This window comes from Acanthamoeba castellanii (assembly GCF_000313135.1).
Source record: "Acanthamoeba castellanii str. Neff unplaced genomic scaffold scf7180000084743, whole genome shotgun sequence".
NCBI classification, from domain to species: domain Eukaryota; phylum Discosea; order Longamoebia; family Acanthamoebidae; genus Acanthamoeba; species Acanthamoeba castellanii.
The window spans coordinates 294,195-308,229 of NW_004457410.1; the positions used below are offsets into that span (position 1 = coordinate 294,195).

General features: G+C 58.1%; 3 protein-coding genes across 3 annotated transcripts; all 3 read left to right on the forward strand.

Moving 5' to 3' along the window:
- Positions 1-113: 113 nt before the first annotated feature.
- On the forward strand, positions 114-3,483 carry ACA1_179110 (putative phospholipidtransporting ATPase ID (ATPase class I type 8B member 2), putative; the record flags this gene model as incomplete). Its single annotated transcript, XM_004338175.1, has 14 exons — positions 114-189; positions 310-491; positions 575-977; positions 1,071-1,129; positions 1,263-1,412; positions 1,495-1,594; positions 1,620-1,903; positions 2,008-2,091; positions 2,199-2,264; positions 2,339-2,437; positions 2,527-2,624; positions 2,694-2,906; positions 3,010-3,152; positions 3,248-3,483. The coding sequence occupies 14 exons, from the start codon at positions 114-116 to the stop codon at positions 3,481-3,483; spliced, it is 2,193 nt and encodes a 730-aa protein (XP_004338223.1).
- A 243-nt stretch (positions 3,484-3,726) lies between these two features.
- On the forward strand, positions 3,727-5,719 carry ACA1_179120 (MHC I Cterminus family protein; the record flags this gene model as incomplete). The annotated part of the gene is made up of 7 exons (XM_004338176.1): positions 3,727-3,864; positions 4,057-4,146; positions 4,481-4,561; positions 4,639-4,737; positions 5,101-5,181; positions 5,288-5,386; positions 5,672-5,719. The coding sequence occupies 7 exons, from the start codon at positions 3,727-3,729 to the stop codon at positions 5,717-5,719; spliced, it is 636 nt and encodes a 211-aa protein (XP_004338224.1).
- A 514-nt stretch (positions 5,720-6,233) lies between these two features.
- Positions 6,234-13,994, forward strand: ACA1_179130 (protein kinase domain containing protein; the record flags this gene model as incomplete). The annotated part of the gene is made up of 29 exons (XM_004338177.1): positions 6,234-6,353; positions 6,454-6,618; positions 6,707-6,796; positions 6,899-7,018; positions 7,120-7,238; positions 7,380-7,518; positions 7,632-7,744; positions 7,884-8,132; positions 8,328-8,505; positions 8,584-8,724; positions 8,845-8,922; positions 9,104-9,248; positions 9,353-9,501; positions 9,611-9,812; positions 9,872-10,104; positions 10,218-10,378; positions 10,464-10,750; positions 10,822-10,923; positions 11,037-11,104; positions 11,211-11,328; positions 11,406-11,579; positions 11,690-12,231; positions 12,343-12,390; positions 12,468-12,596; positions 12,749-12,847; positions 13,049-13,171; positions 13,384-13,491; positions 13,584-13,745; positions 13,833-13,994. Coding segments are annotated over 29 exons (4,524 nt in total), but the record flags the coding sequence as incomplete, so codon positions are not given.
- Between the last annotated feature and the right edge of the window lie 41 nt (positions 13,995-14,035).

Here is a 14,035-nt window from a genome sequence, read left to right on the forward strand (position 1 = left end):
AATGATTGGAATGTTAGGACCGGGACAAGGAGAGCATCTACGTGCGCGTGCTGGGACTGGAGGAGAGATGGGAGCTTCTCAACATTCTCGAGTTCAACTCCGACCGTAAGCGCATGTCCGTCATCCTGCGCGATCCCACCACGGGAGTGGTTCGCCTGTTCTGCAAGGGCGCCGACAATGTCATCTTCGGTACCGGCCAGCCCATGCCGCAGAAGAAGAAGAAGAAGACGAAGAAGAAGTAGACGACGGCGAGGAAGAAGAACGTTGTTGAGTGTCTGACTCGCGATCAATGATGCGCACTATGTGCAGAGCGACTCGCTCCGGGCCAGGACGAGCTGAAGCAGGCGACGTTCGACCATCTGGCCACGTTCGGCAGCGAGGGCCTGCGCACGCTGGTGTTCGCCACGCGGGTCATTCCCTCCGACGAGTACGACGCCTGGAACGAACGCTACCGCCAGGCGGCCCTCAAGATCTACGGCCGCGAAGAAGCCGTACGGCGCATCACCCTCGTCTCCTATGATTGGTGATTGGTCCTGCTGACGTCACGCCCCGCCACCACTGGTATTGTTTGCAGATGGACGCGGTGGGCGAAGAGATCGAGAAGGGCATGGAGCTGTTGGGCGCGACGGCGATCGAGGACAAGCTGCAGGACGGCGTGCCGCAGGCCATCAGCACACTGATGGCGGCGGGCCTCAAGATGTGGGTGCTCACCGGCGACAAGATGGAGACCGCGATCAACATCGGCTACTCGTGTTCGCTCCTCACGCAGGACATGAAGACCCTGGTCCTCTCCTCGGAGGAGGCGGACCAGTCCGATGAGGACAGCGACGTCGACAACAACGGCACGAGTGTGGTATCGCCGCAGACGGCGATTCAGGCGCTAGACCGCCACTTCCGGCACCACTTCGGCGGGCAGGTCGAGCCGTGGTCGCAGGCCAAGATCGATGAGTTCCTCTTCTCCCTGTCGGCTGGCACCCGTACGACACTTCTGACCCTTCGCCGCTCACGAGACTCACTAGTTCCAACTCCCTGTGTGTGTTGTGTGTTATTTGCAGACGGAAAGGCGCCAGGGATGCAAGAAAAGGAACTGCAGGAGTTGCATAGCAACATCAACAACCGCGGTATCGAGGTCGATCAGACTGACGGTACGTTGGACCAACCGTTGAACCCCCCCCCCAGCCATGAAATCTCACCAGCGATGGGTGGTGATTACCATTGCAGAGAATGAGGTCAGCCTGGACGAAGAGGAGGGCGCGGATGAGCCCCGCGAGTTCGCGCTGGTGATCGACGGCAAGGCGCTGTCGCAGTATCTGCCGTCATCGGGTGCCTACAACGAGCTGTCGGCGCGCTTCCTCGAGCTCGCCATGCGCTGCAAGGCCGTCATCTGCTGCCGCGTCTCTCCGCTCCAGAAGGTACACTCGCATTCCTGGTGGGTCAAGGAATGTACTGGCTCACTGATTCCTGGAATGTTTGTGATATGTTTGGGGTGTGCAGTCGTTGGTGGTGAATCTGGTAAAGAAGGGGCTGAAGGCCACTACGCTCTCCATCGGCGACGGAGCCAACGACGTGCCCATGATCCAGGCGGCCAACGTCGGTACGTGATCACCACTCGGCCGCAGGCTTGCAAGCCAAAAGCCACAACGGTATTAACTCACCGCTGGGCGCGCGCTACTCGCATGTTGTGATGATAGGCGTGGGCATCAGCGGCAAGGAGGGCCGTCAGGCCGTCATGGCCGCCGACTACGCCATCGCTCAGTTCCGCTTCCTGGTGCCGTTGCTGCTGGTGCACGGCCAGTGGTCGTACAGGCGCATGTGCAAGCTGGTGCTGTACTCCTTCTGGAAGAACATGCTCTTCGCGATCACCAACATCTGCTTCGGCTTCTACTCTGCCTTCTCGGCCCAGGTACCACCTCCTCCATTTCTCATCGTTGGTGATCAACATCAACATCGTCGTCATCAGACAACATCACGTCTGACCGGCTTTCTCTTCTTTTTCTTGTCGCATAGACGCTGTACGACAGCTGGGTGGTGTCGTTCTACAACATCCTGTTCACGGGCCTGCCCATCTTCCTCGTTGCCGCCTTCGATCAGGTAAGTGTATGCTCGGGTGTGGAGCGAATGACCCTCAATCCAATTCCACTACTAACGCGAGCCGACGTTTTCTTGTGACGCGGCATCGTCGTCGTATGTGTCAACAGCCCATCTCGCGGAAGCAGATCATGGACTATCCGCCGCTCTATCGCAACGGAATCCGCCATCAATCCGTACGCCCCGACTTGTGCGCCTTATTGTGTGCAGTGTGGCAAGTGAAGCTCACTTTCTCTCAATCCATCTCCAGTTCTCGTCGTTCAAGTACTGGCAGTGGCAATTGTGGGCCGTCGTGCAAGCGGTCGTCATTACGATGTTCTCCGTCGCCGCCTGTAGGAACGACATTCTGGTACGTTCAGCCTTTGTGTCATTTCAAATCGCGATCACAGCACTCGGCACCAACTCATGCCCATAACTGGATGGTGGGATGTCGCACAGTTGGGCAGCGGCCAGACGCTGGACGCCTTTGCGCTCGGACTGGAGATCATGACCGCCGTCATCTTGACCGTCAACGCCAAGATCTTCCTCGTCACCAAGTACGCCCTCGCACGCCGCACACACGTCTGCCTCGGTTGCTGATTCAAAAATGACTCCATCATACACAGCACGTGGACGGTGTGGAATCACATCGCGGTGTGGGGCAGCGTGGCGGCGTGGTTCCTGTTCATCATTCTCTACGCGCCCATCCCGACCAGCAACCTGCTGGGTCCCAACCTCATCGGGTGGGTCACCTTCAAGGCCATGTCCTCGGCCTTTTACTGGCTCGGTGCCATCCTCATCACCGCGTGCGCCATCCTCCCCGATCTCGTCTACTGCTAGTACGCCTTCCCTTCTGCACGACTGCACACCACGCGCACAACCGCACACAACGGCACACACAGCACACACCGCATAACACTAACTTGGCGGTGGGGGCAACAGTTTGAGGCGTACCTATCTGCCGGAGAACTATCACGTCATTCAGGAGATGCACCTGCTCAACGAGGAGGACCAGCGCAAGCTGCGTCGCCGGGAGCGCGCCAAGCGCATGCGCCGCAAGCTCACCAGCCTGGTCAAGCGCAGGCGTGTCACCTGTACGTTACTTGTGCCTCCCTCTATTGATCTGTGCGTGTGTGATGTGTGCTCACCACCGCACGCGTGTGCGCACACATACACATAGACACCGGATTCGCGTTCTCGCAGGCGCCCGGCGTGAGAGATGTGATGCTCACACTGGGCCTCGCGCCCGTTCCGTCGGAGAAGAAGGACGACAGTCAGAGGAGGAACAACACGCAACGCGAAGACGAGATGGCCCAGGATGACGAGGAGGTGTTCGACGACACGACTGCCCGTCGCGGCGCCAGGGACGACGAGGCCTTCCACGACGACCTCTCCAACGAACACAACAGCTACTGAACACAACAGCGCTGCCAAAACAATAAACCAAAAAAATGTGTAAATACTATTTCTGTATTGTATCTAATTTTTGTCAACTCCGAACAGCTTGTTGCAAGGCAATAATACCTGCTTCGCCGAATTGCGCACTATTTCGATCAGATTTTATAATCGCGAAACAAGATTGGAAATCAAATCTATTTTCATCAACGAGAGGGGAGAGCGAGTGAATCAAGAGAGAGGAAACGGCACACACTTCGAAGGATGGCGTCCATCTTTCGCGAGACACAGGAGCAGCTCAAGGAGATAATCATCCGAGACATCAAACAGCTGAAGGAGCTGCCGCGGGACATCGTCACCACACCCGACTTCCGCGTGGTCATCCAGGGACACTTCAATGAGGTGCGCCGTCACTGCCCTGTCCCCCCCCTCCGCTTCCTTCTTTTCGAACTGCCTTGTTTCGTTCTTCGCCCCCGCCCCCCGCGCTTCGCTTTCGCTCTTTCTCCTTTTCTAATTCATTTATCATTTCCTTTTATCGTGTCTGTGCGCGTGTGTCGTGTGTGTCGTGCCTGCGTGGTGTGCGTGCGCACGCAGTTTAAAACGACAGCGCTTCACGAGGCCTGCTTCCGAGGGTTCACTCCCAACGTGAAGATACTGGTGGAGCACGGCGCCCCGCTCGATGCCGTACTGTCCATGCCCGCTCTCGCATCCTTTCTCACCATTACCAACTCTTTCTTTTTAACACAGGAAGACACGGTTCGTGTCCCGATTCACGTTATTTGCTTGCGTGTGTGCGTGTGTGCGTGTGTCGTGCTGTGCTGTGTTTCTTTGTTCTTTGAGCTCACGATCACTGCGGATATATCGCTGATGGCCACTGCGTGCAGAAGAAGAGGGTGCGTCGTACTACATACATTCCTCCCCCCTTTTTCCCCCTATCACTTCCTTTTGCGCGCCGCGGCAAAAGTTGAAAGTTGTCTCACTCACTGGCCCAACTCGTTCAACTCTCTGCTTTCCTCAGCGGCCGCTGCACCGAGCAGTCGGGGAGAACAAATTCGAAGCCGCGGCCATCTTGCTGCGAGCAGGAGCCGACCCCAACAGCGTACGCGCACCCCTGACGTCATCTGGGGGAGCTGAACGCTCATTGGAATTTTTCTTCTTCCTCCTCTTGCGGCGCAGGGCGATGGCGACTTGATGACGGCACTGCACCTGGCGTGCGACAAGGGCTTCGAGGAGCTGGCCCGCCTTCTCGTCGAACACAAAGCTGACGTCAGCGCCGTACGCCTCATCGCCTTTTCCTCGAGTTTCTTTTCTCTTTTTTCTTTTTCTTGTTTACCCGTCCGGCTCACCTTCGCGGTTGTCTTTGTCGTGCGAACAGAGAACGGAGGGAGGCGTACGTAGTGCCCTGATCTCGCCCTATCTCACCACTTGCCGGCCACCTACAATTTATGTCTCTCACATTCCATACATTCCTCTCACACACACACGACACTCGATTGCAACGCGCGTGCGTGGATCTCTGGCTCATCAGTGGGTACGCAATGCGGGCATTGCCTAATGATCGATCGCACCTTGATCATCATCCATCACCGCCATCTACAAAGGGGTCTGACCTTCTTTTGTGCTGTAAACACAACACAGACTCCGCTCCACTACGCGGCCAACTCGGGGTCGGAGTACATCTGCCGATTACTCGTCAGCGCCGGTGCGACCGTCAACATCGTACGCCCCCTCCACCACCACCGGCCGGTCGGCAACGTTCACCCGCGTCCACTCGGATTGAGCTGTCGACAACTAATACGCGCGCACCCACGCAAACACGCCACAGGCGGACAGGGTGGGTTGGTCGCCCCTGCACGCGGCCGCGAGCAACGGCAAGGTGGCGGTGGTCAACTTCCTGATCGACCGCGAGGCCGACCTCAACCCCGTATGGGCCTCTCTTAGCCGTTTCTAGCCTCACTCAATCTGGAGCCATTCCTCACCTTTCTTCTTGTTTCCCACTTTCCTCTTCTCATCTTTCACAGAAAGACAAGGTACCGTGGTTGGTTGGTTGGTTGGTTGGTTGGTTGGTTGGTTGGTTGGTTGGTTGGTTGGTTGGTTGGTGGGTGGTTGGTTGCAGTTCGCTGCGTGAAGCTAACGATTGGTCGATCTCTCTCGGTGATGGACATCGATGGCCGTGTGACTAGGACGGGCGAACGCCGCTTCACGTGAGCAAGCCCAGCGCTGTGGCCACACTCATCACCAACGGCGCCGACCCTAACATTGTACGCTATCACCCTCCCGATCACCACCCAATGGTAATTCGTACTGTGCGAGCGCTAATCATTCGCCGAACGATGACCCGTGATTGGCCGGCTGGAACAGTTGAACAATGACGCCATGGTACGTGCTTCTTTCCTTGAATGCCAGCCATTCTCAACGTTGAGGCCTCCAATTGGGCTAACTGGTTGTGTGCAACCACTTGACACGCCAACACACGCAACACGCAACACTCAACAATCCAGAATCCACTGCACAGCGCGTGCAAGAAGGGATTCTCGAATGTCGCACGCGTGCTGGTGTCCATGGGCGCCAACGTGAACCTGGTCCGCGACCTACCTGCCTACTTCGCCTCCTTCCGCTCTTCTTCCTGTCATTGTTCATGTCGCTGACCTGTGGTTATTCCACTTCGCTCCTCCTCCTCTTCTTCACAGCCCGACGGTGTACGGCACTCCACGCTCATGCCGACGCAATCTTGTAATCGTTATATCGTATATATCATGAACTCATATTTTCTGGGCCTGCAGGAGGGCCAAACGCCGCTGGAGATCGTGATCCGATCCGAGCGCAAGCAGTACCAGGACCCGCTGGTCTGCGTTCTGCTCGACGGCGGTGCCGACAGTTCCTCCAAAGAGGTACTTACTTTCCCGCTTTCCTTTGTTGCACGTCAACCACCGGCGTTCGACTTGGGTTGACCGGTCAACGATCGCGAGTTTGCTGAACATCTTTGACCAGATCAAGGCCTGGTTGAGGGAAAAGACTGAGCTGCGGCTGGTCAAGGCCGGCCTCACGACGGTGCCCGACGCCGTCTTCAAGCATTTCAAGAATGTCCGATCGCTCGATCTCTCCGACAACGACATCAACACCCTGCCCACCTGGCTCGCCGACTTCAAGCTCGAGGTCCGTCCAGTTTTTGACACAACCTTCTCTCTTTCGTCATTGGCTTATTTTATGTTTTATATTTTTTTAATTTGACGTGATTCGGCAGAGCCTGCGCCTGAACGGAAACCCTCTCCAATCGATCCCGGCCGAGGTGTTGGACGCCCGGCATGAATCGGACCTCATCCGGTCCCTGCAGGTGCGCCATCTTCGCTTGATTGGCAACACACACACACACGACAAACACACGGATGTGTGTCACGGACGCCACTGATTCTGTAATTTATCATCGCTCTCGCAGACCTACCTGCAATTGCTGAAGAACTCGACAATGGGCTGGTCGCGCATCAAGCTCATGTTCGTCGGCCGAGAGTGCGTCGGGAAGACTTCCCTCCTCAAATCCTTCAGCCGACTCCTCTCGGTACATTGCTGGCCTCTCACTCTCACTACTGGGCGTGTCGTGTGCGTCGTGTGCGTCGTGCGTGTCGTGTGCCAACTTCTCACGCTGATTCCACGCAACAGGGCAAGGAGAAGCAGAAGGGTCCCAAGGGCAAGCTCCTCTCCACGGATGGCATCGACATCTCCGAGCTGGACGTCCCCGACAAGTTCAAAAAGGGCAATGTCGACCTAAAGAGTCTTCGGTACATTTCTTCACACGTCGCTCTTCGTTCTTTTTCGAGCTCTTCGCTCTTCGTTTTTCAACATATTTCTTTTCTTTTCTTTTTAATTATCATGGGTTTGTTAAAATATTAAATTTGTTAATTCAATTTTTGCATGTGCAGGTTTCAGTGCTATGATTTTGGCGGGCAGGTGATCTTCTACCCCACGCACCAGTTCTTCCTGACGGCCCACTCCATCTACCTCGTGTGCTTCAACGCCAGCACCGAGGACCTCTCCCCCATTCACTATTGGCTCAACCAGGTACCCATGCTCATATTACCCCGCGCGCACACATGCACGCACGCACACACGCACGCACACGCACACACGCACACGCACACGCATCACCGCACCTGCTAAACCTCGGCTGCTAGGTCAAGGCATCTACGCACAGCGTGGAGGTGCCGGTGATCATCGTGGGCACCCACATCGACCACCCTAGCGTCGACCGCGAGACTCTGCCCTATCTCGCCAAGAAACTGCGCGCGTACCGCCTCGCTCCCGTCCATCGATTCTCTTTCTCGCGCAACCCTGCTCACCGCAATCGTACGCGTGTCGTGCGTGCCGTGTGCTGTGTGCGTGCCGTGCCATGTGTGCCGTCCATGGTTTGTTTTTATGTTGTAAAGAATGGACGGGAATGTGCGCGAGGTGATGTTCGTGAGCACGAAGACGATGGAGAACGTGCCGGAGCTGATCGAGAAGCTGATCGAGCTGGCCTCCCGGCACTCCTTCCTCAAGAAGCAGATCCCCAAGGCCTACTACGACCTCCACGAGGCCGTCATCAAGCTCCGGCCCTCCCCCGAGGGCGCCGCCACCGGCAAGACCGGCACCAGCACCAGCTCCACCAACCCCCTCTCCTCCGGCCTCTCTGGCAGGTACCATACCGCACACACCGCACACGCACCACCGCACACGCGACACTAACGGTGTGTGTGTGTGTGTGTGTGTGTGTGTGTGTGTGTGTGTGTGTGTGTGTGTGTGTGTGTGTGTGTGCGTGTGTGTGTGTGTGTGTGTGTGTGTGGTGTGTGTGTGTGTTCGTGTGTCCGTGTGTGGTGATCGGTCGAGAGCAGGGGAAGTGGGAGCACGATGCAGAGCCAGCAGAGCCGCACGGGGAGCGGGTCGATGGTGTCGGGAGCGAGTCGCGTCGGCAGCGGGGCGGGCACCAACCAGGCGTCGCCCACCTCCGCCGCCGAGAAGCCCAAGGAGGTGGGCCGCAACTACCTCAAGTGGAACGACATGGTCTACCTGGTTCGTATTCTCGTGTGCGTGCGGCGTGTGCGGTGCGTGTGACTCACGAGGGGGCGGGGAATGAAAATGGTGATGCAGGGACGCAAGTGTGGCATTGAAGAGGAACAGCTTCCGGAGGTGGTGCGGTTCCTGCACAACGTGGGCGCGGTCATCCACTTCAACGATGCCTTTGGCGATCTCTCCGACCTCGTCATCATCAACCCCCAGTGGCTTGCTTCGGTAATTTCTTTATCTTCTCGCACGACACGACACGACACGACACGACACGACCAGCGAACACGACACGACCAACGACACGACACACGACACACGATACTAACGCGGATGATGGATCTGCAGGTCATGAAAACGGTGGTGTCGTTTAGTAACACGTGGTGCAAGAACGGCATGATCAGCGAGGGCGATCTCCATTCGTGGGTGTGGCGCGAGTATCCCGCGCACCTCCACCGCAATATGCAGCGCATCTTTGAGAAATTCCAGGCACGCAACCACACACGCTCCCGCTCAAGCAGGCGTTCGTCATCGGTGGCTGCTTGGCATTCCTTCTCTGATCTTTGAATTCTTTTATTATTATTATTATATTCGATAATTTGCGCAGGTGGTGTACCCGCTGCGTGGTGAGGGCAACGACGACGCGGTCAAGGGCCAGGACCTCATGGTCCCATCGCTCCTCCCCGAGACCTGCCCCGAACAGCGCTTCGAAGACCATTGGCCTCCCTTGGACGTGCTCCAGAAACAACTCGGTATCCACGCACGCATCGCCACACACACACACACACACACACACACCGTCGCACACGCACACGCAGCACAGTGTTGGATCTGACGTATTGTTTGTTTGCGGCAGGTGCTGATGTGGAGATCGGAGTGTTCGCGCGACAGTACGAGGTGGAGTTCGTGCCGCTGGGCGTCTTCTCGCGTCTCATGGTGCGCGCACTCCACGTGTCCCACGCTCGGCTCCTCGTCCCCTGGCGATACGGCTACATTGTCCATCTCGTACGCCATCTGCTCAACCACACGACACTCACCGCACTCACCGCACTCACCGCACTCACCGCACTCACCGCACTCACCGCACACACCTCACTATTGGATGGATGGGCAGGACAAGCCGGCTGCGGGCGTGGTGCAGGAGCGAGCACTCGTGCGCCAGCTGGCGGTGCAGGGAAGTGCGTCGGCGGGGCGGTTTGAGGTGATCACCCGCGTGGCGGTCAAGAAATCGACCAACCCCTCCTTCAAGCGACCGCGTGTCGTGCTCCTCGCAGAGCTCACGCTCGCCATCGACACCCTCCTCCAGGCCTATCCCGGTACCACTACACCCGTGTGCGGTGGCGTGTGCGGCGCGCCTGGCTGACAGCGACGACAGGAATGGATGTGAAGAAGCTGGTGCCGTGCCTGCTCGAGCCGCAGGACAGCGCCCTGGCGTCGTCGACCGCCGAGCTGCCCGCCGGGCACGTGCTGCCCTATGCCAAGTGCATCGAGGCGGTGGTCACGGGCCAGCCGATCCCCTGCGGCCCTGCGCTCGGCCGCGATCTGCGCGTGCACGAGGTGGCCCCCGACCTGGCCATGGGCAGCGTCAAAGTCCTCGCCTCTGACCAGGTACGTCGAAGCTTACGTCGTCCGCCTTAAAAAACCAGCACCGCCACCTTAACCATAACTGCTGCTTGTCACACCGCCACCTTAAACCCGCCTGTGATCTGTGTGACACACAGCTGGTGGTGGAGAAGGAGGTGGGGCGCGGAGGCTTCGGCGCCGTGTTCAAGGGGACCTGGCAGGGGCGGCCGGTGGCCATCAAGCAGCTCCACGCCGACCTCCTCGACGAAAAGAACCAACAAAAATTCGACGAATTCAAGCAAGAGGTCTATCTCATGAAGTACGTGTGTGCGGTGCGTGTCGTGCGTGTTGTGCGTGTCGTGGTGTGTGTAGTGTGCTGACGCTCTAATGGCACGCACGCACAGCTGTTTGAATCAGGAGAACATCGTGCGGCTGTACGGCATCTCGCAGCAGCCGCTGAGCATGGTGATGGAGTTCGTGCCGTCGGGCGACCTGCGCCACCTGCTGGAGCCCTACTTGAAGGCCAAGGTGGTGTGCAAGCACGACTTCAACCAGCACGCCTCCATCTTCCGGTCTCAGCTCCAGGGCCGCGAGCGGGAGCTCGCCATGGACGTCGCCGCCGACGACGTCGTGCTCATCCACAAGGAGGAGGGTCCGCTCTGCTTCATCGAGACCAGCCGCTCCGAACGCGGTACCTCCGTCTAGCCGTGTGTGTCGTGTGTAGTGTCGTGCAGTGGTGGATGACTGTGTGTTCGCATGCAGGGCTGTTCCCGGTGGCGTGTCTGAAGAAGCGGGCGCAGCCGTTGGGCGATGCGCAGATCCCGTGGTCCCTCCGATGGAAGATCGCACTCGACATCGCCAAGGGTGCGCGCCACACACACACACACACACACACACACACACATTTCTTCCTTCATTCGTAAATGCGTCTTTATTTTATTTATATGGGTGCGGTTACGTCTGTTGTAATGGCGCAGGTATGAAGTATCTGCATTCCTTCAAGCCTCCGATCGTCCATCGCGATCTGCGTTCCCCCAATGTTTTTGTACGCGCCACATTGTGTCGTAGCGTGTGCGTGTGCGGTGGTGCATGTGCGTGCCTGGGCGGTGGCTTACGAACGAGTATGCGTGCGACCGTGATGTCCATAACAGATGATGAATTACGACGCCAACGAGAAGGTGACTGCCAAGGTGGGCGATTTCGGCCTTGCGCGACACGTCGACCCCAAACTCTACGAGGCCCTCGGCACCTGGCAGTGGCTCGCCCCCGGTACCCACGACACGCACACGCACCATCGCACCATCGCACACGTCTAACGCTCTAATTTTTCGTCGTGTCGGGCGCAGAGGTGCTGAGGGACGACAGCGAGTACGACGAGCGTAGCGACATCTACAGCTACGGCATCGTCCTGTACGAGATCGCGTCGCGCCTGACCCCCTTTGTCGACGAATATTGGTTCCGGTTCCTCCGCAACAACTACTTCCAGAAGATGGACTGCATCCGCGCCATCATCAACGACGGTACACAACACGCACCGCACGACACACACGACCAACGACACGACACACACGACACACAAGACGACACAGTACGACATTGAAGTCTAATGGCGACGTGCGTGCGGTGCCAGGCTGTCGACCCACGCCGCCGCTGCCGCACCTGTGCCCGAAGGAGTTCTCGACCCTGATGAAGGAGTGCTGGCATGACGATCCGGCGCTGCGCCCGTCGTTTGCAGAGATCGTGGAGCGGATCACGCGGCACCTGGGCCAGAACGACGACGACATCAGCTTCAACCTCAGCCCGACCCCGTTCGGCTTCTCGGCAACGTCGTCGACGTCGTTGCCCTCGTTGGGCTCCTCGTTGGCCCTGCCCACGGTGTCGACAACCGCGCCTACCACGTCATCATTGCCTTCTGCCACGTCAGCAACAGCGACAGCCGCGGCCACGAAGAACGGCAGCGACTCAAAGCAAGGAGAGAAAGAGAAAGAGAAGGAAAAAGCGAAAGAGAAAGAGAAGGAAAGGGAGGGGGAGGGGGCAAGAAAGAGAGAAGGCGGAGAGAACGGAGGCAATGGGGCCAAGGAGGAGGAGGCTCCCAAGATGTTCGTGTGGAAGGACACCATACGACGCGCGCCCAACCCTTCCGTCCAGTGCTTCCTCAAGGTCGACAATCAGGTTGGCACCCTCACTCTCTCACTCTCACTCTCACTCTCTCACGGCTCATCGCCCTTCCACAAATCTCATCGTGTACCGTGTGTCGTGTTACGTCGCGTGTACCATTGTCAGGTGTGGGTGGGTGACGGCTACGGCAAGGCAATTTTGTACAGCCACATCGTACGTCTCAGCTCTCTGCTGGCTGGGTCCAGCAGCGATTGACCTGGCAAGTGGTGGTACTTTGGGCGGGGGTGTAGTCTGGGCTGCAGCAGGACGAGTTCCAGGCGGCGCGCAAGAGGGCGCAGATCAATGGACTCATCGCTGTCGACGATACCGTGTGGGCCGCCACCGACACTCTCATCCGCATCTACCAGCTCAAGAAAAAGGTTCGGACACACCACCGCACACACCGCACACACCGCACACACCGCACACACCGCACACACCGCACACACCGCACACACCGCACACACCGCACACACCGCACACACCGCACACGGCTGACGTTTGTGTTGGTGACGTGTTGCGCGCAACACAGAAAAACAAGCAGGAGTGGAAGAAAGTGAAGACGCTCAAGAGGCACAAGAAGCTCATCTCTGGCATGCTCGCCGTGCCCGATCTGTCGGGCGGCGTGCAGGTGTGGACGTGCGACATCGCCGGCACCATTCTCACCTGGAACACCAAGGCACGCCCACACCGCACACACCACATGTTTTGGGAAACGGCTGACACGACACGACCAACGACACGACCAACGACACGACACGACCAACGACACGATACAACAAATCGCACACGCACTACCGCACACGCACACGCGCCCACACGCCGCACACAGAAACGAAAGGACGAGCGGGAGTTGATCGTGAAGGAGGACGAGTCGATCTACTCCATGTGCGTGGTGGACAACTGCAGCGTGTGGATTGGTGGCATGACCGACCTCTTCCGCGTCAACCTCCAGGTCAGATATTTATATACATACACACACGCACGACACACACGACACACACGACACACTCGACACACACACACACACACACACACGACACACACGACACACTCGACACACACACACACACACGACACACACACACACACACACACACACACAAATCGCACACGCACCCGCGCTAACGGTAAATGTTGCTGGGTGTGCGCGCGCGTGTGCTACAGACGTGGGAGATGATGCACTGGCGGGCACACGACCAGGCCATCACCGGCATCGTGTGGGAACCCAACCAGAAGCTGGTCTGGACCACCTCGCATGACCGCAAACTCAAGGTTCGTGCGCATGCGTGTTGTGTGTGTGCGTGTGTGCGTGTGTGTCAATGCGCCCGGCCTTACTTTGGTTCGGGTGTGTGTGTGCGATGCAGGTGTGGCAGCAGGCGAGCGGCATGGCGTCGCCGGGGCTCGTGGTGTGCGAGATCGACGTCGGGCGGAGCTACGGCATTTCCCTCTCGGCGCCTCTCGTGGCTTCGCAGCCTTTCGTTTGCGTCGGCCATCGCGACGGCACCGTCTCCGTTTGGGATGCCAAGGTACCCACACGACACGTACGACACGACACACATGACACGCACACACGCACACAACGACACACATTGTTTCTAACCGCGGTGGGGCAGACGCATCGCAAGTTGAGCGAGTGGCAGGCGCACGGCAACGACGTGCAGGCCATGCAGTACGTGGTGGACCGCAAGGACAACGACGCGGGCTACCTGTGGACCGGTGCCCTCGACGGCACCCTCTCCGTGTGGGCGCAGAACATGCGCTTCCGCTCCGTCTGAGGTGTGAGTTTCTGCACCTACAAAAAACCCTCCAATGAGCT